Raw genomic sequence first — 22,826 nt, 5'->3', positions numbered from 1 at the left:
GTTGGATTATAAGAAATTAACTTTGTTAAAAGATGGTCATTTTATACTCATATTTTAAAGATCAGTGACACACTAGCCCATATATACAATTACATAGAGTTTAACTCGCAAATTGAACACTGAAAAATATAAAGAAGGAAGCAGACTGAAGCGTTCTAGTGGGTTGAAAATGCGGCTGGGTGGAGGGTGTTAGTTATGCTAAGCTTTATTAAAAGCTTTTCAACTTTAATTCTTCATCTCTTAAGCCCCAGAGGTGGCCATCGGTGATCCTGCCTCCTGGTGGTCATAACCCTGTGCACTCTCTTCCACATGGTAACCATGTTAGGCTCTGGCCAAAAGCCCACAGCACAGCAAAGGCATCCACTTCTATGATTAGGTTAGAAGAGGCTGTGACTTCCATCTGGGGTGCTGTCTCCTGGGTGGCATGCTGACTGGAGTCACCTACACTGGGGGAACCAGTGTCCTTATTGGGTCACTATGGAAGGGTCTGCTTGGAGAGGAACTGAGGTCAACAGGCTGCAGGGATAGAAGGCATGCTAACAGCTGTGGGTGAATTTAGGTAGAGCAGATGTTGGGCCTCGGTTAAGTTTTGAATCACCGTACAACGGCCAACATTTTAAGATGTTCTGAAAGGCTAAGCCAGAACCTTAAGCCCTTCAAGTCATCCCTGGGCTCTGAACGTTGTAAGCTGTAAAGTTTTTGATAACTAGTGCAACAGAATTTGCCGATCACTGGCAGCCTTACCCTTTTCTGAGATGTCAACATGCTGGACTTATAGTCTCTTGGCTGGGTGTGGGTGTGGCTATGGTGTGGGTGTGGCTACGGTGTGGGTGTGGCTATGGTGGATGTGACTATGGTATGTGTTGCTATGGTGGGTGTTGGTATGGTGAGTAGTGGTGACTATGTTGGGTGGGGCTATGTTGGGTGGGGCTACGGTGGGTGTGGTCACGGTGGGTGTGGCTAAGTGGGTGTGGCCATGGTAGGTGGGGCTATGATAGCCCTTGCCGCTGGGTTCTAGGACCACTGGTGTGGGGCTGGGTTGGGTGGACAGAAGAAGTACAATCCCAAATGGCCTTGCTTGTGACAGAGAAATGGCTTCTTAAAAAATTATGTTTTCATTTAATTTAAGTACCTTCTTTTTGAGTGTATGTTTGCCACAGCATGTGTGTGGAAGTCAGAGGACACCTTACAGGAGTGGGGCTCTCTTTCTACCATGTAGTTCCCAGGGATTGAATTTAGGCCACGAGATTTGGCAGCAAGCACCTTAATCTGACACTCTATCTTGCTATCAGAAATGGCCTGTTTTAAGCAAGGTGATAGTCCACTGGAATTTGGCAAAAAATAAATAAATAAAAGACAGCCTTTCTTAACAGTCCAGGCAGCCATAGCCTAAGTGGGGGGCAGGCAGATGTTTAGATATGCAAAATGATTTGAGCAGGTTCCCAAGCATATCTGGGTCTGTATCTAACAATCAGAAAACAAATAAGTGGATAGACTTGGGTTTACAAGCTCCATGCACACACCAGCTCACAGCGGCCTCCACGCTGCTACAGGAAAACCATTTTCCCCATGCTCCTGTGCATACTCGTGTGTGAGCATCCTTGCAGTGGGCAGAGCCAGCCAAGCTAGTTTTGGCTTTCTCCAAACCTTGGATCTTAATGCAGAATGCCAAGGATTCATAATTGTCTCCTGGCTTAGCTTATGAACCTGGCTTTCCAACTCCTTATTCCAACAGATGAATATTGTCCAGGCAGAAGAGTGTAAAATAGTCCATTTCAAAATTCATTGGCTCTATTTCCAAGTTTAAATTATTTTGATGCAGCACACAGAGGCTTTACAAGTGTTGGGGATGAGTCTGCACACAGCCACGCTCTTTACAAGCAGGGAGAAAAGCCAAGGGCTTACGATATGCAGAAGTGCATAGTTGAAATGGGAAAGGCTTGGAAAAAAGAATGGGGTGGGAAATGGGAGAAAGGAGTTGATATTTAGGAAAGAAACACGTGTAAGAGATGCAGAGGAGGTGACGAAGGATGCTATGGGAGATGAAGGTGGTGTAGATCCCTGGACTCGGTCCATCAAGAGGAACCATCTTTCTTCCTTTACTTGAATCTGGGCAGGGAGTAAATCATCACTAGATCAAAATAATACTCTAGTTTCTGAGGCTTAGGAAACCCGAAGCTTCAATGTCCACCCTCCTGGAGTGTTCTGTCTTAGAAGGCAGCTGCTATAGGAGAAGTCCATGTACTCATGACAACTGTGCCGTGAGGTCTAACCGAAGAGAGAACGAAACAACATGACAGAGACTGAGGCACCAGGTGCGTAAGAAAAGTTGTCTTGGACATTGTTTCCCCGATCAGCAGCAGGTGAACACAGCCCGGTGGATTATATGGAACCAAAGAACACCTGGCCGATCCTTGCCTGGCGCTCTGGCTTTCGAGCAGGTAAAATGGCCCCTGTTTGAAGCCACTACGTTTAGAGACCGTTTATAAAGCAGTGATAGCTTAACTAAAACAGGTGCTGAGATCTGTAAAGAAGCGGGCTGGAGTCAGAGATGGGGTTGGAAAGGCACATTTTACGAGGAGGCTATAAAGGATATATTGAGAGCCACAGTGGCTTGACACTGGACCAGAAGGGGGACCATCTGTCCCCACATGTCTTGGAATTTGATGGATTCTCACCTGTCTCAATGGGCTTTGGCATTGACCCCTTTGGAGGCAGCAGCTGCTGGGACTCTTACTAGTGTCTTTGCATATCCAGGTAACCCCCTGACACCATGGCTATGCCAAACCCTGTGATGGAAACAGGGAAGAGGTTGTTCTGCCAAAGCTGGTCCCTTTCTTACCCGACTTTACAAGCAACAATGCTGTTGTAGGGGCTATTTTGGCTCTGCAAACTCTCAGGCCTGTGGTGGGCAGTCAGAGAAGCTATGCTGCAAAGACTGGCCATATCTTGATGTTTGAGTCCTGGAGCAGGCTTATAAATGAAAGATTTTTTTTTCTTCTGCTCATGATCCACATCTTGGAATGGCCACCATCATTATTAGCTACCATTTGCAATAAACACTTGTGATCTATCAAGTCATTAGTTACCTTAACCTTTTATCTTACATTGTTCCCCGTCTGTAGTTCAGAGAATAGAATTGTGAGGTCAAATCACATGATCTGCCTGAGGCTATGGTGCCAGTTAGTGTCAGAGATGAAACATGAACCCCGGTCTGTCTACCTCCCCAAAGCATTTCAAGGCTCAGCCTCTTGGGTTCCTGCTCTCCTTTCTGTCTTGGTGTCAGGAAGTAGTTAAGCTCTACCACTGCTGACTAGCGGATACCTGGCCAGGACCTCTTCTCCAGGCCATGATGTTATAAAATGTCACTCCATTAGTGTCTTAGAACATCCTAACAGTGTTTTGTTTATTATGGCCTAAAGGCTCAAATTATCAGTCAACGTAAACGTCTCTAAATGCATTATGGGTTCTAAATAAAAACAGAAGCATCATTCTAATAAAGAAATAAAAACCAGCAGACTGGGGGGTGGGGGAGTGACTGATGAACAAGCCTTCATTAGTACAGACCTCAATCTCCTCTACTCCATCAAGTGGCACCCGGGATAAGCAGTTGCTTCTCGTTGAGACCGAGATCGATTCCCTGGCTGAAGATAATAATCCACTGAACACTGGTCAGTCTACACATAGAGTACTGTGCCTAATGCTGGGCTGGGACCTGCCTTCAAGTCATAGAGACTGAAGATGGAGACAGGGCTCGCAGATAGCAAGCATCCTAAGAAGTCATCTCTATCCCTACCCAAAGGACAAGTTCTAGCCTTCACTGTACACTTGTGAACCTAGGTGAACATCAAACACTTAATTCTTGGGGTAGCTGGGGTGCTCATGATTCTAGTCAGCTATAGGGGCTTTCTGGGGTACCTTGGTCTCAAGAGCAATGCCATTCTGAGACATGGGGCTTGCATCTCCTTTCATTAGGTCACACCAATCTTCTAGGGCAATGATTCACAAGGTTCAGGTACCCATGTACTTTGGTGTCCAGGCCCTCTTAGGCAGGACTCTGACAATGAGGTCTTCAGAATTCCTTTTTGCCATGATCTGATACCTACAAGGTTTCCCCCTCAGTGGCATCATTTGAGGATACATACTGATTGAGGTGGACCATGATTGGTTATACAGGGTTATGTTTCTATATGCACACATACAAGAGCCCTTGCAGTAAGAGATTGGCTGGCAGGTGCTATACCTTTAGAGGCCCCACTCATGATCCGGCCTCAGTTCTTGTAAATCTTAGGAGTCAGCATGTCCGTGAGTCTGCCCTTCGGAGACACTGAAAGCAAGACTCAATGATGTCACTCGATTGCATGGCCCACTCACCACAGGCACCAGCATTCTCCACCTCCTGTGTACCCTAAGGAAGCAGTTGGCTTTGAGGCTAGGCCATGGCAGTGCTGGCTGGGGAAAGGAACAGCATCAGCAGTGTTGTTTGCTTTCACCCAAGAGCAGGGAGTGTGGGTTTGCATGAACCGATGCGTTTGGGTGATGGTGAGCAAGTAAATCTAGCATGCAAGGGGAGTGGAAGAGGGGAGAGTGACCACGTGAAAAGGAGTGTGTGAGTTCGGGGAAGAAAAGACACCTTCGTAAGGGCAGAGTGACAGGTCTACACCAAGTGCCAACTGTGGTCCCTGAAACCAAGGGTGGCTAAATGTCTGGGAAAGGATGGGGATGCAGAGGGGAGGAGCGTGCTTCCTGACCTCTGTGCACATGTGTGAGGTCAGGGCGCAGTCCCAGGAGAGACCCGGAGAGAGTGAGAGAGCTGGTGTGTCTTTTAGTTACCAGGGAGCTTGTGTGTCGGATGAAGGCAGACACCACTGCAGATCTGAGTGAAGCTGGCTGAGCCTACAAGAGGAAGGAGACACGCAGGTGTGTGTCCTACGGAGGTGCGTGTCCACCCCCACAGGGCCCTGTGAATCCGAGGCAGGCCACGTGCCTGGGTGACTGTGTGGGCACGTGCGTGTGTGCACGTGAGCGTGTGGTCGTGTCAAATGAGAAGGAACACAAGCCTACCCGCTCTGAAGGCAGCTGTGGGCTTCCTGGATGCCTGGGGATGCCTAAAGACATCTTCACTCCAGGGAGCCTTATCTAAGAGGTCTATATGACACCCCTCGTGCTGGCTCGGGTCCGGGTGACCGAGGCTCTGAGTGTTTGCCATGTCTACTCTGAAGTTTCTGTGGGAATGGATGAGTCACCCGGCCTGGCTGGAACCTAGCTTTGCCTGAATCTTGCCCAGCAGGGAAGGCAGTAGGGAGGGAGAGAGACTACTTAGGGCTGTATTCTTACACCATTAATATTAGTATGCAATTGCTCACAGTGTCTGTCTCCCCCAGAGGCCCAGCACCCCAGTGCTCTTGGCCTCTGGACATTCATCCGTTTTATGTGCAGGTTGCCATTTAGGTCAGCAGATCTGATGACCGGCCTCCGTGACCATGTCTTTCACACCAGGATTGGCGCCACAGAATCACGGTGCTCAACCACCTTCCATTTCTTCCCCACTGCCCTCTGCTTGGCTTTCATCTTTTTCTAAGGTCAGTTCCACTACTTGCCCATGATCTGCCCCCCCCCCCCGCCCCTGCATTTGTTGCCTATCTCCCATTTACCGTGAATGCTTATGGATGATTTCAGCTCTCTATTAAATTCACTGAGCCATCCAACAATCCTGTATGGCACCAAAAGATAAATCTTTTTAAAAAGGTATTTTATTTTCTTTATATCTCTGTGAGGGTGTTAAGTCCCCTGGAGCTGAGGTTACAGACAGCTGTGAGTTACCGTTTGGGTGCTGGAAAATGACCCCAGCTCTTCTGAAAGAGCATCCAGTGCTTTTAGCTGCTGAGCCACCTCTTCAGCCGCACAAAGATTAATCTTGACACTTTACAGATAGCAGATCCAGGAAGGTGAAGTTATTACTTCTCTGATTACTGACTGAGCCAGGTTTAAGACCAGAAAGAACACCCACTCTCTCTTTTTTTTTTTAAGTTATTTAATGTATATGAGTTTTTTTTTGCATGTATGTATATAACCTACATGCCTGCAGAATTCATGGAGTAACTGGATGTACAGGCAATTTGTGAGCCTCCAGGTGGGTGCTGGGAAGTGAGCCTGGAACCTCTGGAAGGACAGCAGGGCTCCCAACAGGTTAGTCGTCTTTCCAGGCCTGAAGCCCCAATCTTAAGACATAATGTATTCTAGAGGGGTAGGCACTTTCTCAGTTTAGCCTGCTTTCTATTGGAGCTCCTGAAACAATTACAGTGTCAGTCACACGTAGGCGCTCAGTTAATGGTGAATAAATGAAGACATGGCTAAATAAATGCCAGGCGTGGAGGACACAGAAATAAGACAGAATAGACCTGGCCCTGAAGAGCTCACGGTCACAATGATCATTACAGTACCATGCCTGCCTGGCATCAGGGGTGTCTAGGGGGCCCTTGGCAGATAGGGCTTTCCAGAAGCAGGACACAGAGGGAGACACTGCCTAAGTCCTCCCTGGGGACAAACATCCATTCACTCTTTCTCGTTTCATCTACAGAGAACCCCAACTCTAGGAGATATTGGAAGTAGGCCAGGGCAGCGGCAAGGTCATTGGCTCAGGAATGGCTGGGCCGAGTTTTCCCTTCAAAACCTCAACCAGCTGAGGGAATTTGGGGAGAAGGCCCAACTTCCCTGGGGCCTTGGTCCTGTCATCTGTAAGATGGGGGCAGTAAATGATACCAACTTCCTGAGTCTTGCATAAGGCAGGCAATGTGCCAGCTTCAATGGGGATGACTAATCTCCTCTTCCATTCTACATTGTTTACCGGCTCTGGGGGAGGAGAGTTAGAATTAAACATATCGTACTGCTTACTGTAACCCCTCTGCTGTGGCTTTGCCCCATTTTCCAGAACTGGCCCAGCACAGATCTCGTCCATGAACCTTCATTAAGGTAGGGACCATGCTTCATCTGCCGCTGTGTCCCGGCGCCCAAGGCAGTACCCGAGACATGGTAGGGACTGAGTAAACATTCTTACTGAGCCGATGAGTGGGGTCACATCTATTTACTTCCCCAGGACCTTCGTGAAGATGAATATTCATGTTGCTGTTCTTTCTATTTTCAGACGACGGACTGGAGGCAGGTCCGGCAAGGTTAAACGGCTCGCCCATAAATACACAGCCCGTAAATAGAATAACCAGACTCAAATGCCAAGCCCCATGCTCATCCCTTCGCTCTGTTCTCCTCCCTGGGTTCCTATACGTTATGTCCTACTTTCCGTGGATATTTTCCAGCCAGTGGGGGTCATCTCTGGTTGTAGAATCATCTCCAAGTTCTATGACTCACGTCTGAATCACAGAAGTGTTTAATAGTTGAAAGAGACTTTGGTGTCACTGAGACCTCCCCCACCCACTGTGGAAATTTCCTCTCCATTGCTTATCTTCCAGTGCTTGAATGCCCCCAGTGACGGGACACTCATTTCCCTCCTCTGGAGTCATCACTTCTACGACTGGACCACTCTGGAAGCCGGGAAGCTAAGTTCTTCATCCCATGGGCCCAGATCCTTTGTGTCTAGAGGTTGGGCTTATGCTATCACAATAAAATATGCAGGATGGATCTGCCACCTCCTTCCCACCCCTCCCATCCCCGGCACACGGTGGCCCTTCAGATACCCACCCTTCATATTCCTTCAGACATTTCTCTCCAACTAGTTCCTCTGGCCGTTATGAGCTGCACCCATCCCTCTAACTAAGAGATCATGGCGTACAATGGTACCCCCCTACAGGACAAAGGCAAGCTGCCCCAGAGGCTCAGGCTGCCAGAAGAGCTTCAGGGACATGGGGACAGGTGGACAGCGGATGCTGTCATTGCTTGTTTAGAAGTCACAGCCTCAGAGCCATATCTGTTTCTTTTCAGTGCCAGTCTTAAATGTCACACAAAGACTGCACTTTGGAGCTTCTTACCTTGCACGATCACGAGGGTTTTCAGACACCACAGGTTGGGAGGCTTCAAAGTTAGAATTCGAGAGGCTATTTTTTGAAACAAACATTTGGGTGGAGGATATGGAAACGTAGGCTGTGTGACAAAGGTACCGCAAGTGTCCGTTGGCCCACCTGCCCTTATTTTGTAACATTGCTGTAAGGGGCACTCTTTATGAGAAAAAATATTAAAACATATAAAAAAGAAAAGAAAACCACTTCTGCTGTCTTCTCTACTCCTTTCCCTCGAATGCAGTTTATCTCGACCACAGATGTGGTCTCCAACTGGTGGGCCATGCCACCACCCTGTGGGCATGATGCCCTGCCTGTCTCCATGGTGATAGTCATGACAGGGGTTCGAGCGGGCAGGCAGACTCCCACATCTGTGGTCACCTGCACTCCAGAGGCAGGTTCTGGTTCCTAGCCAGGCTTCTCGGCAGGACTGACAGGCAGTTCTGCATGCTGCTTGGCTACCCTCAGCTCAGACCTCATCATCTGCTTTAGAATTCCCTCCATTGCTCCCAAGGCCTTCTCTGGTCAGCTGCTCTCGTTCCGGGCCAGGCTCCCTGGCCTGCTCTCTTCCTTTCTACCTCTAAGCACATCTTCAGCTGTCTGTTCTTCCTCCCAGAGGAGACAGAGCTGCCCAAAGTGACACTAGGTCAGAAAGACACCTAGGGTTTGAGAAACAAATCCCCATCCAGACCGAGACCTTGGACCAGCAAGTTCAAAGCCACGCAGGTTTTCGGTTCTGTGTCAGGTGGCACCCTCTCCCCCAGGTCTGAGTTCCTGAGACAAGTAAGTGCAGAGGACACTCACCCAACAGCCTGTCACTGCAGCACATGTCCAGCGTCCCTCCCTCGGAGTCATCAGCGGCCTGGCTCTCTCTCTCACTCCTGCAGTGGGAAGGAAATTGTCAGGGGAAGTTGGTGTTCCAGGACTGAGCCCCAGCCTTTAGCAAAGATGAAAAACTGCCTCCCGCAGTATCCCTTTGATACTCTTCCTCATCAGAGGCACTCAAGGGAAAGAACAGGTCCTATGGTCAAGCTATACAAGAGGGGAAAGATTTCGCAGGCGCCTCCTAAATAATATCACCACCACCACCATCTCCCCCTCCACAAAAGATAGGTCAACTTTCCAGAAACTCTGCAATAGAGACCTCGCCGTGACCCCAGAAAATAATGTTCATCAAACAAAGCTTAGCGGACTATGACTTGCCCAAGGTCTCATCAGAGTGTAGCTGGGTTTGAACTTACGCTGAAGAACTCCAAGCTAATGCTCTTACTGCTGTGCCATCCTAATTCCTTTGTTGGTGATGCTGCTGCTGATGTATACACGTGCACAGTGGAATGCCAAAGTGGGGGCCAGGGGAACTGGGTTCTAGAACGGCCTCTCAGTTCTGAACTCGCTTTACTATAAGAGCACCCCTAGATAGAAGATACCCCGAGTCAGCGGACGGGAAGGTTAGGCAGAATGATTACTAAGGTATCTGGACAGGGACTCACAAGTGACTCACACCTGCTTTCACACCTCAGCCATGTTCGGAATAGCTCAGCGCTGCATCCATGCAGTGGGCTCTATAAATAAGCTTCCTAGAAAATGACTAATTTCATAGTCAGAAAAGCAGAGAGAGTAGCACCCAACCCTGCGGAGGAAAACGGAGCAAGATTTGGTTCTGTCCTGTGCTGGGCTCCAGCCCCTGTCCCCTCAGAGCTGTGTGTATAGGCCATATCAGGAGTTTGATTCGATTTCCAAGAATCAAGATGGTCCGATCACACGGCATGGAGAAAGCCCTGCCCCTGTGAATTGCCTTTCTCTTTGAGCACCAGGAGCAGCAACAGCAGCATGGAATTGGGCAGCCCTTTCCTCTTCCACCTCTATCAGCTGGGCAACAGTTGCTAAAACTCGCCTGTGTCAACTCTTTTAATGGCTTTCCGCTGCTGTGCTTAGAAGCAGAGAGCCCCAGAGGTGATGGGGTGCCTTCAACACGCATTTGCGGAGCAACCCCTGTGAGCCAGACCTCCGGTGGCTCACTGCAGTGCTGAGCGAACCAGGGCCCTTCCCATCCGACCAGAGAGCTGGAGGTGCTAACATGACGGTGTCATATCTCTTTAACTGATGTCTCTTACGTAAGGTCCACTCCCGGGGAGAGCTCTACTCAAGCCTGTGGGAGGAGAAAGCGTTCTCCAAAGGGAAGGCTGGAGCGACTCCTCGAAGGATATCTCTATGTCAATGACAGGCTGCCAGAGCGAGAACTTGGCGGTGACAAATGTTTTACTTGGGGAGGGGGGGGCACCGGCTGCAAGTAGTCTGGTCAGAAGAAATGAGGAAGCAGGTGAGACTTCTCCCAGAAGTCATGAGCCCTGCCTCTCGGATAGGGAGTCCTTGCTTTTGGCTGTGTGGCTTCCTTGTACAAGACTCCCAGAGCCAGCCTGGGATCAGGAAGTCTGCAACAGGAGGGGGTGGAGCTAGGTGTAAGGAAGGGACTCAGGATTTAGCAGGCGGCACCTGTCCATAAAGTCTGCATAGCATAAAATCTGACGTTTATTTCTTTACTTATTTATGGAGCAGTGTTGTTAAGCAGTTGAGGTTGGTCTTGAACTCCTGATCTTCCTACCTCTGCCCTCGAACGGTGGGACTGCAGGTATGTACTGCCACACCTGGAAACCCGTCATCGTGCACTGAATACACTCATGTCACCTAATAGTAGCATCACCGAGTTACACCATGTTTTTACCTCCCGAAGGAAACCCCATATATTTATTAAAGAGCCATATTCCATCTTCCATCCCCTCAGCCCCTGGCAACCTCTGGTTTTATTTGTGCTTCCATGGCCAATTCTGGTTGTTTCACGGAAGTAGAATCACACGTGGAGACTCCCATGTCTTATTCCCTTCACTTAGCATAATGCCTATGGGTGCATCCAAGCTGGTAACCATGGCTTTATTCTTTCTAATGGGTGGATAATTTTCTACCGTATGGACAGACAGCATCGTATTCTCCAATTATCAGGACATGTGGACTGGCTCTGCCGTTTGGCTCTTGTGAATGGTGCTACTATGATCCAGTGCTGTTATTACCCCCACAATAACAGGACTTATTAGGACTTCGGGTCATTGCTTCCCTGTCCTGGGCCTGTTGCTCATCTGTCAGTGGTCACACCCCAAGCTTCTTACAGCCTGAATATCATCATTATTACCCTTAACTGTCCTTTCATGTCTGTGGACATAATCACATAGTCACACACCCGTCCCGGACCACTTGCCCAACGTCTAGAAGCCCGTGGCTGACACAAATAGCCACTATGAGTTGGAGGAAGTTTCAGCAGGGGCTTGTTCCAGGACAATGCAGAAGTGAGTTTGTTTGTGCCACTCCTCTGCCTAGGTGCCGGTGGGTGGGTGCTACTGAGGGCCTCCCGGAATAGGTGCTGGCTTTGTTCAGTGTTTAGGAGGAGAAAGATGACATATTTGGTGAGGCAGGGAGAGGATCCTGAGCAAGCACCATCTTAGGTGATATGGGGGACATGGGAGGAGGAAACTTAGCTGGGAGGGACAACGATGCCCAAGTGTGAAGCTGGGGGAATCAACATAGGCTTGTGCTTTACCACAGACTTCCTGCTTGCCCCCTCAGACCCCTCAGCATGCCTCCCCATCACCACAAAGCTCTTCACTGTCTCAAGATCCTATCTCTCAACTCTGTTTGCCAAATGGAACTGTTCTCACTTCCGTGCCTTGGTTCGTGCTGTTCCTCAACTTGCAATGTTCTTTCCGACTTCTGCCACACCCTCCCCCTCCTGTGTGTTCTTCTCAGCCATCACCTCTTCCATGGTGTGTTTCATAATTTCCAGGGAAGAACCAAACCCTCCAGGCTTCCCTGTACCTGCCCCACGCTTCTCTTGTGGCTTACTTTGTTTCGATGCTTCTTAGCAATTCATACAGCTACCTTCCCCATCCACCTCAGTGATATGGGAGCATCCTCCCCTCCTCTCCCCACCCCTGATGCGTTCTAGGCACCCAGTCTTGCTCCTGAGCCTTTGATGGACTTTAAAGGTCAAAAATAGGGTGGTGATCAGTTCTCACATTGGCTAGGAGCTTCTCAACACAGAGAAGAACGGTTAGGTAGTCCACCGTCCGGGTCTGTTATCAGCAAGTTTAGCATGCAGGAGCCAAGGATCAGCTGGCTCAATGGAAAAGAAATGGTCAGGCTGGTCACGTTATGCAAATGAGTCATTAATCATAAAATATGTAGTTTCAGTGCCCTCCAGGGACCACACACAAGTGCTCACCTCACCTAGCTCCCTCAAACTTCCTTCCCAAGGTGTCCAGGTAGGGAAAGGTGCTATCTGGAATTCTCCTCAGCAAAAAAGCAAACTGTAGATGTAAAGGAAAAGTGGCCAGCTTTGCAACGTCAAGCTGGGGGAAACTGAGGCGCAGAGTAGTCCTCAGGTCACACAGTTGGGACCTGAATGGTGTTTTTCAGGTAGTTCTGGATTCTTGTTAGGCGATACCTGCCCCTTCACCTAATGCCCTGATGGCCTCTTGTCATAGGAAGGATCCCTGAAGCAAAGCTCAGTTGCCCATCACGCCTGTATCATGCCCCAAGGTTCCTAATAAGAATCTGTACCGTCTGGGTTGTGAAGTGTTCTGTTATTGGCAGCCAAAGAGCCCAGAATGATGCGTGCAGCAAACTCAGGGAACAGACAGGCTCTTCTCCCAGGACTCCCAATGCCTACCTAGTTCATGCTATTTCCATCCCACCAAGCTGCCTACCCTCCTGGCCCATCTGTCCACTGTCCAGCCATCTGTGCCCTCATCTGAGCAGACCACGAACTTGAGAGTGCTCTGAATCTCAAAGAAGGGGCCTGGCTGTTCTCTGGCTGAGATATACGCAAATGAATGACTCCCTTTTCATCTTCCTCTGTGGGTAGCATTATGGAGCATTCGACTACCTGGGACCCAAGGAAGGGAAGATGGAAGGGGCTGAACAAGCCACGCTAAGGTTTAGGAACCTGGCTTTGAATCTTTCAAAGCAAGCGAGTCTAATACAGGGACTGGCCCATCCATTTCTTCAACTCAGGTTTACTGCAAACAGCTACTGTGTGCAAACCACACGGATGCAATGAGCCATAAGCCCGGGGGTATCTGTGGTTTGGTCCAGTGGCTCTTCTTGCTTCCCATCATGGTTAGATGGGAACAGCAAACACGCAGAGGTTCTCTGCTGGCCTCGGCTACCACACAGGGGCTGAGAGACAGAGGCCAACCATGCAAGCAATATGGAGAAACACCATGGGCTCATGTACACAACTAAGGCACCTTGTCCTGACTCCATCTTTAGGATGAAGATCCATGAATCTTGCTGTGACCCAGCTCGGGTTCTGCGGAAACTTCACTCTCTCCACGGACCTCTCCCGGTCTTCAAAATCTCTATCTTCTGTTTCTCATGGAAATTAGAAATTAGAAATTTCCATTCTTATGTGAATGGAAATCAGGAGGAGGAGGTGCCCAGAGGAGGGAGGCAAACAGGTAGATTAAGTCTTGTTCTTTCACTACTCCATGTCCCAGGAGGGAGTGGACAATGACACAGTTCCAGGACCTATCCTGAGCACTGTTCATGTGGGAGCTGCTTGTCCTCCCAACAGGACTAGAAGAAATTGCCTGGTACTTCAGTTCTCTAGAGAAGCAAAGTGGAGATTTTGTCATATGATATGACTCGCCCAGGGCTACCCACAGTTACAGATCTGCCCCGATTACTCACATTCTGCACCTTCCTTTTCCCCTCCTAGCCTTCGGTAGGAACCACATTCAGAGATAGAACGGTGTCACACTATAGCAGGCACTGTGTTCTCTTGAAAGCCTTCCCCATCTACAGATGGTCCATATCATGTAGAGGAAGATGCTAAGGCTTGTGGGTACAGTGGTTCTTCTGGGTTCACAGTGTAAAGCAATGGAAGAGTGAGAGTAATTCCTGTGCCTGTCCTGGGATGGGGCTCCCTAATGTCCTCTCTGGCAGCAGAAGTATTAGAGGATGCGACCACTGGTTTCCTAGGAAGCATGAGCTTGCCTTGGGAGGCGGTTTGAGTGTGATAATGGCAAACATGTTCCATCAGTACATGAATAGGTCACAGGTCTCGAACCTACTAATTCTTGGCTATAGTTAAAGGTGTGATGTGTTCTGAGTCTTAAGAGCCTGTAGTGAAAAGGAAAGGTGTAAAAAAAAACAATACCTGGGCTGGAGAGATGGCTCAGTGGTTAAGAACACTGACTGCTCTTCCAGAGGTCCTGAGTTCAGGACTGGCAACCACATGGTGGCTCCCAACCATCTGTAATGGGATCTGATGCCCTCTTCTGGTGTGTCTGAAGACAGCTAGCTATAGAGTACTCTTATATGTAAAGTAAATAAACAAATCTTTAAAAAGAACCCTCTCCTCAAAAAAATTTTTTTTTTTTTTGGCAAGTGGGCCTATCCCTGGTTTCAACTTTGTGGCATCAAGGTTAAAAGAGACAGATGTGAGAATGGCAGTGGACTAGCAGAGGACACTCAGAACACCAGGAAGTCAGGCCATGCTCCAGGGAAGCTGGGTAAAGGCTGCTGACCAGCTGTGGAGGGTGAACCAAGCTGAGCCAACCATTGGTAGAATCCGAGTCCAGCTGTGCTCACTGGAAAGAGGAGAACATCTGCATAGGTGGTTAGACCTATACGATTATGAACTGTGGGACAGGCAGGGACACAGAGGAGGCCTGGAGGTCTTGACGGTTCAAAGGACATCTGGTCTACCTGTGTTTTCTAAGGCCTCTGAAAACATTCCATTCTGCTCCCCACTCCCCAGGTACACAGTTTTAATTTGTGAGGAGAAAACAGGCAATCATGAACATGAAGGTGTGATCACACCTCCTGTGGGGATGCTGATGCTTTCTCTACTTAGACTCTCACTCCATCTCTAATGCCTTGGAAAGGCACCTTCCTCTCCCTCTGCTGGAAAAGTCTCTTTATCTGTCAGCCCGGGGAAACACTAATTTTCACTTTAAGAGAAGTAGGACCTGTTTAAAAGTAAGGAAGGGCCCAGCAAGGTGGGGGTGGTAGATAGGATAGGGTAGTGGGGTATGAGAACAAAATAAAATGATGTCTATTTATGAAAATGCCATAATGAAATCGATTACTCTGTGCTAATAAAAATTAATTTAAAGACCCTGTTCAAATGTTACCACCTTAAGAATTACTGCTGACTCCCTCAGGGAACTTGGTATCCACTTTCCTGTTCTTATCCCTCTGTTCTGTGATCAATGCCCTGAGTCCTGCCACATTGGGAAGACTTGCATCCAGGACTATGGTGTGATCATCACAGCCTCCCTTTGCCTAGGGCTTACTGTGTGCTAGATCTCACTCCAAACACAAACCTCCTTTCTTCTTTCTTACTCTAACCCCAGGTCAGAAACTCCCTTTTACATATGCGCATGTTGTGGTGGCTGAGAGGGAGAGTTATTCGCTCAAGAACACACTTGGCAACAGCAGAGGCAGACTTTCCACTGTTTGCCTCAACTCCAGATCCAGGCTCTACCTGAATCACAAGATTTGTCGTTTGAGATATGGGTTTCCTGTTTCTCACACTTAATTTTTATTCATCCAATTGTTCAAAAAGTGGTTCTAAAATTAAACAAAAGTGGGTTAGAGTTTGAGTTTTTACAAGTGTCTTATTAAAATTACCACAAAAGAAGCAAATACGAACCTGTGATATTGCTCCACAAATATGAACCTCTGATATCGCTCCACAAATATGAACCTCTGATATTGCTCTACAAATATGAACCTCTGATATTGCTCCACAAATATGAACCTCTGATATTGCTCCACAAATTCGGGCTCCCAACTGGCTCCTTGATCTTGGCCAAAATGCCTGATTCCCAGCTCTGTTTCCTCACCTGGCACACACTTAAGATTCAGAGGGTTATTAGGAAGAGTGAGTGAATTTTGAGTTCTATTCAAGGTTTTTACATGAGATGTATGTAAAATGTTCAGGACATGAACCCATAAGGTCCCAAAGACACCCACAGTTGGACAGTTTTCCAAGGCAACTGTACAAATAACCAACAAATAACGAATAACAGTTAAAGATTCCGGCTCACTCCACTTGGAATGGCTACTTTCAGGGAACCAAACAGCAAACTTCCGAGAGGATGCTGGGAAAAGGTATTCTTCTATACTGTTGTTGGGAATGTAAAGTTGATTCAGCTGCTATTGATATCAGTAAAGAGGTTCCTCAAAAAGCTAAAAATGGTGCTTCCTTAGGATTTAGCTACACCGCTCTTGGGCATTTACCCAAAGAAATCTAAGTCAGTAAAGGATGGGGACATCTACACACCCAAGTTATGCCGGCACTGTTTATGATACCCAGGCATGGACTCAACCTAGACATCCACCAGCAGCTGAAATGGGATAGAGAAAATGTGGTCCATGCACACTACAGGGTCTAATTTGGCTATAAAGAATGAATTTATGTCATGTGGCAGATAAAAGGGTAGAACCAGAGAACATCATGTTAAACAAAGTTAGCCAGACTTAGACAAATATCACATTTTCTCTAATAGGTAGACTCTAGATTAAAAAGAAAAGACACGGAAACAGAAATGAGATTAAGTGGAAAGAGGAGGAGCGGCAGAGGAAGAAGGGGTAGGAAAGCATGTGAGGGACAAACATGATTGAAATATGTTTGGCACGCATATGGAAATGTCATAATCACATCCATTGATTTGTATGAATACACGCTCCTTTTTAAGAAGGGGAATGCCAATTGTTATTATTTTGTGTGCGCTTTGGGTGTTCTCCAATGGCTACAGCCCTTTTCCTTCCAGACAGGATCTATACAGATTCAAGATGAGTCCAGGGTCAAGTGCCGCAAAGCTCAGGCTTTGTAACTTTTGCTGATTTCCATGGTGTAAATGCTGCTACCGTGGTTGGTTCCAAGCTGTGAACGTGAGGGGTTTTGCTGCCAGCCTTGGACATTGTCCAGAGCTTTGTTGAGTTTCTCTGTGCCTCAGTTTCCTTATCAGGTTAGGAAACTGGACCGACAGAAATACCCGTGCTAAGTAAATCTAAGACTTGGAAGAGCACATAGCGCTCAGTGCTGCAAGTGTTACCCAGTTCTGCTAAGCCTTATGTGTCTGGCTTTAGCAGGGATCCCATCCCCATCCCTGGCCTTCTGCCCCGGCTGGCAGAAAGGAACCCCGGACTTTTGTGCAGCTCTCTGCTTTCCCCCTGGAATAGAATTTAGACTTCACAAATGGTGGCTTTACTTCGTTCTGTGCCTTTGACCGCCCCCTACCTCTGGTGTCACTTGGGCTTCCTGCTGCTGGCTGTGTTGGTGTTGCTGTGACTTGCTATGGAGAAGCTGTGATGGTCACATCTGGAATCTTTTATGTTCCTTCTTATGGGGCTTGGAGGCGTTTAGGGAGGGGAAGGTGTAAAGATGGTCACCTTAAAGTCCTAGCTACTGTCACATCCTCAGTGGCTGTAGTTCCCATTATGGTCCCATTCCAGCCTCTGAGTAGCCCCTCTGGGGTCATGCTTGGCTCAGCCTTCAGCAGTACATGTGGGGGTGATGGGGAATCGTCAGGGTTGGAAGGAGCAGTTTGATAAAGAGTCAGAGACAAGCCTGGGAAAGCCCAAGCAGAAACTAGGCTCAGGGACAACTTCCGGACTGAGGCTCTTTTGAATGAACTGAGCAAGACCCAAGAAAAAGACATAGAAAGGGCTAGGAATGAAGGCTGAAAAGGGTCTGACCTCCTGAAGCAACCATAACAAAGACAAGTCAGGTGTTTGTATGTGCCACACGCTTCTCTGATGTCTTTAGAAAAGTGTGTGTGTGTGTGTGTGTGTGTGTGTGTGTCCTAGTCTGTTCTATTGCTGTGAAGAGACAACATGACCAAGGCAACTCATAAAAGAACACATTTAATTGGGGGCTTGCTTACAGTTTTAGGAGGTTAGCCCCTAATTGTCATGCCATGAAGCAGATAGGCAAAGCAGTTTACATCCTAATCCACAGGCAGCAAACACACACACACAGACAGAGATAGAGAGACAGAGACAGAGAGAAAGAGAGAGAGAGACAGAGACAAAGAGAGAGACACACACAGAGAGAGAGACAGAGAGAGAGAAAGAGACACACACACAGAGACAGAGAGAGACACACACACACACACAGAGAGACAGAGACAGAGAGAGACAGAGAGAGACAGAGAGAGACACACACAGAGAGAGAGAGAGAGACAGAGAGAGAGAATGAATATGGGTCTCATGTGAGCCTCTGAAACCTCGAAGCCTACCCCCCAGCAGCACACTCGGCACACTTCCTTCAACAAGGGCAAACCTCCTAACCCTTCCAAACAGTTCACTAACTGGGGCCTAAACATGCAGATATAGGAGCCTATGGGGTGGGAGTCAAGGAGAGACATTCTCATTCCAGTCACCACAGAGGGAGATACCACGATTCATCTGTAGAAGTTAGAAGAAAGGTAGATATATTTAGGAGACAAGATGTTCATTGTGGCCAATGGAGAAGTCAGGATGGAGGCTGGATTCTTTTACTGTGTTCTGGAAATAGGTGTGTTCCTGGGACCCTGGTGGCCTTCAACAGACACACTGTGAGTTGACTCTCTCAAAACACAACACACTGGCAGTCTGTGGCTGCTCTTCTTAAGTCAGCCACAGATCTCTGGGGAAAGGATAGATTCAGAAGCTGGCACTACAACCCTTTCCCTACAGAGCCCTGGGCTGGTGTCTTAATCTCCCTGAGGCTCAGCAGGAGAGCTTCAGAGCTGCAGTAAAGACTAGGAAGAGTCCTGTGTACAGAAAATGCTAGATAATCCTGAGATGGACACCTCAGTGCTCCTACTGACCCAGCTCAGTCTACCCCCAAGTCATGGGAGACCTCTTTAAATATTTTATTTACTTATTTTATGTATATAAGTACACCGTCGCTGTCTTCAGACACACCAGAAGAGGGCATCAGATCCCATTACAGGTGGTTGTGAGCTACCATGTGGTTGCTGGGATTTGAACTCAGGACCTTCGGAAGAGAAGTCGGTGCTCTTAACCACTGAGCCATCTCTCCAGCCCCAGGGCAACCTCTTTATATAGTTGCTATCAACTATGAAAGTCAGCCTCCCATTGCCTTAGTCTCTGCCAGGTATCCCTGCATTAAAGAGAAAGGTTCCTCAGACAAACTCCTCTTTCCCATCTGAATGGGTTAGAGGTTAAAATAATTGAATTCTCTGGGTCCTCTTCCATGATGAAGTGGGTGTATGTTTCTCCTGCTTCTCAGCCTCTCTGTCTCCTATTCTTCCTGCTTAGACAGGTTCTCTATGCTGTGGCTTCCTGCTCTTCTAAGGCCCACCTTAGTGCATGCTTCCTCCAGTTTTCTCCAGTAAGACTGCTGCAGGCAACCTGGGCTTCATGTGAAGTCTTCCTTCAGTACTTTAGTGGTCTGGGACCTGGTGAAGAACTACACCTCATCCTAGAGGTGTTCTCTGGCTTGCCTATTCATGACTGTGTCTTCTATGAGCTGCTCAGGCAAAGGAGGAGTAAGGGATGGACTTAATCCTGTATCCTCCAGTGTAGGGAGACAGAGAAGGGACAAAAGGCAATGCACTGGTCCCTCAGCACTTTCCTGTGTGCTCAAATTCAGGAGATGGGAAGGTAAGAAGCGAGAGATGATGATGGAGAGAAAGAGGAGGGACAGGGACTCAGGACTCAGCCTTCAGCACAATGGGAGACCCTGCTTTAAGGCTTTCTGTGAATAGCTCCCGACTATATGACCCCATTGTCAATAAAGGCTCCTCTTGAAAACCTTTGACCTTTACCTCCTTGGCTGGTCTCCGCCTCCCTGTGCTGCCTTGAGCTACACAGCTTTCTTTGGCCATAAGTCCCAGGCTCTGATTCCCATCGTTGCCCAGAAATTAGACTCCTCACTGTTTCCCTCTAATCAGTTTCAGGAAGCAGTTTGGGCTGTATTTACAGTTATCCTAATTTTTAACGTTTTACCCATACTTGTGCAATTGCCGTGCTGTGCCAGCAGAGGCCGGAGGAGAAGTTTTGGAGCCATTTTTCTCCTTCAATCATACAGGTTCCAGGTTGTGATTCTTAAATTTGTGTTTTTATGTTCATTTATTTTCTGTGGTCCTGAGGATTGAATCTAGCACCTCTCAGATAGTAGACAAGTACCCACCACTTAGATGATCCCTAGGCTGTGTGTGCACACACACCTACATAGATACAAAAACATAGTTTTCATTTTATGTGCATGAATGTTTGGCCTGTGGGTATTCTTGCACACTGTGTGCACGTCTCCTGCTCATGGAAGATAGAAGAAAGCGTTGGATCCCCTCGGGAAATGTTGTAAGTCACCGTGTGGGTGCTGGGAACTGAACCTGGGTCCTCTGCAAGAGCAGCTAATGTTCTTAATCACTGAGGTATCTCTTCAGCCCCCCACATACTTATCTTAAAAAAAAAACTCTGTATCTGAAATAATCTTAAGATAAAACGGGATAATGCTACATCTGTATCTGCATAGCTCATTCGGGACATGCGTAGTTGATCTCAGCCTCTGCTCTGCTGGTTTCAATCTAGTAAGTCGTGCCAGGTGTGTGTGTGTGTGTGTGTGTGTGTGTGTGTGTGTGTGTGTGTGTGTGTGTGTGAAGTGCAAGCTGGGGCTGTCTTATAGAAGGCGTAATTGCACGGATGAGAGCTGAAAGGCCAGGAGGAGTCCCCTAACAGCAGGGAAGATGCTTGGGGTGGGAGGAAACAGGACGCAGAGGCTTGGATAGGTAACTGGGCAAGAAGGGGCATCTCAGTGTGGCTGGCGGCGGGGTGGAAGGGCAACCGTTCTGAACCCAGTGGGCATCCTCCCCCCTTCTAGTTGTCACTTAGAAATCAATACCCAAATCAATGTCATCATGATTCTATTTACATGAAGATCCAGAAAAGATAAAATTCCCCCACAATGGTAGAAGTGGGAGTAGTTATTGCCTTCGGAGGCTGGAGGTTAATGACGCATTTCACATCTCTTATCATTTTATTTTATTTTATTTTTATTTAGATAAAGGATGAAATTTACCCTTCTGGTTCCATAAAAATAAATTCTACTGATAAAAATCAGCCATGCACTGTGTATATAAACACACGAGTAGCATCCTTAAGGCACATCCACATCTGCATTTTTTTGATAGTTGTAGGATTGTAAAGGCTCAGTAGATCATTGTGCATCTGACTGCATATATATGTGTATGTATATGTATATGTATATGTATATGTATATGTATATGTATATGTATATGTGTATGTGTATGTGTATGTGTATGTGTATGTGTATGTGTATGTATATGTATATGTATATGTATATGTATATGATGTATGTGTTGTATATGATGTATATGTATATGTATATGTATAGGTATAGGTATAGGTATAGGTATAGGTATAGGTTTATGTATATGTATATGTATATGTATATGTATGTGTATGTGTATGTGTATATGTATATGTATATGTATATGTATATGTATATGTATATGTACCTTTAGGATTATATGTGAGCAATCTTTAATAAAGACAGTGCATCATTTATCTCAGGCTGGCCTTGAACTTACTATGTTGTCAAAAGATGACCTAGAACTTAAGGTCTTCCTCCCTGAATTTTCTAAGTGCTGGGATTTACTGGCATGCACTACATACCAAATGTATGCAGTGCTGAGAACTAAACCCAGGGCTTCATGTATGCCGGACAAGAGCTCTACCAACTGAACTATATAGATTCCTATAACTATATATCTATAACTGTATAGATATATAGATATCTAGCTCCCCTACTTTAAAAATCATTGAATAGCATCTCACTAGGTTAGACTGGCCTTGAACTGATTATTCTGAATTTCAGGCTGGCCTTAAACTTATTATCCTCCTGCCTCAGCCCTCTGAGTAGTGGGGCTTGCACGCTCCTATCACCAGCTCGATCTGAAGGTCTGCGTGCCTGTTCTCATGGCACACGTTGATAAGGACTGACCGCTGTTGCCAGATTGCTTTTCTTGTCCCCACTAGTCAGACTGCCTCAAGGGTAAGGCTGAGGCTCCGATGCCCAGAGCAGTAAATACCTGCATGCTTGAATGAATTCCACCCACTATCATCTCTCAGGAGAGCGTTCTTTTCCCACCCACAGTGCCTTCGGATCACAATAATTCTCCAGAAATGGCGGCTTGTTCTCATTTGCATTCCGTTCCCCTTTCTTCTTCTCTATTACCTCCAAGATCATGCGGAGCTCACACCAAATTTACTTGTTTTAAATTAATGGCTTCTTCCTGTGCCGTTCGGCCCTAAGACTTCCATGGCGGGGGGGTTGTTCTTCATACCAGGCATGCAAAAATCCCTTTTATTTTTAAATAAAAGCACACCATTAGCTTCTCACAAAGTGAAGCATAGAATCACCCTGAAAGCCAGCCATTTTACCCCTAGGTGTATACCCCAAGGAACTCAAGGCAAGGCCTTGCGTACACCCTCCCAAACACTCCCACAACTCAATCACAGGTCTATTTCTCTCCATTTTCTCCAGGCCCCAGCTCTCCTGTTCCGCACCCTCTTCTTCCTGCTCCAGGGTACGGAGGCAAAGCACCTGCTGGGCTCAGATGGAGTTTGGACCAGGAGGTTCAGGCTTTGAGCCTTAGACTAAGACCACCTCTCTGCTTGTTCCCCACTTGGTACAGGCTCGCAGCTGGCTTCCTGTTTGTGGGAACAGCTCATGTTGTCAGCAGGCCAACATGTTACCTATCTGCCCCACACCCCTCCCCCAAA

The 22,826-nt window shown here is 47.5% G+C and overlaps 1 protein-coding gene across 1 annotated transcript in view; it reads right to left on the bottom strand.

Annotated features, from left to right (window-relative positions):
• Window positions 1–22,290, bottom strand: part of PTPN5 (protein tyrosine phosphatase non-receptor type 5) — a gene marked incomplete at both ends in the record, with an annotated part of 48,777 nt that extends 26,487 nt beyond the window's left edge. Inside the window, 3 exons of the mRNA XM_080909238.1 lie at window positions 8,814–8,890; window positions 15,718–15,920; window positions 22,192–22,290. Coding sequence (XP_080765364.1) covers window positions 8,814–8,890; window positions 15,718–15,920; window positions 22,192–22,290 — 379 coding nt within the window. The remainder of the gene's footprint in view (window positions 1–8,813; window positions 8,891–15,717; window positions 15,921–22,191) is intronic.
• Between the last annotated feature and the right edge of the window lie 536 nt (window positions 22,291–22,826).

The sequence above is a fragment of the Micromys minutus genome (genome assembly GCF_963924665.1).
Source record: "Micromys minutus genome assembly, chromosome: 32".
NCBI classification, from domain to species: Eukaryota; Metazoa; Chordata; class Mammalia; order Rodentia; family Muridae; genus Micromys; species Micromys minutus.
This window is presented reverse-complemented; position numbering and strand designations above follow the sequence as displayed.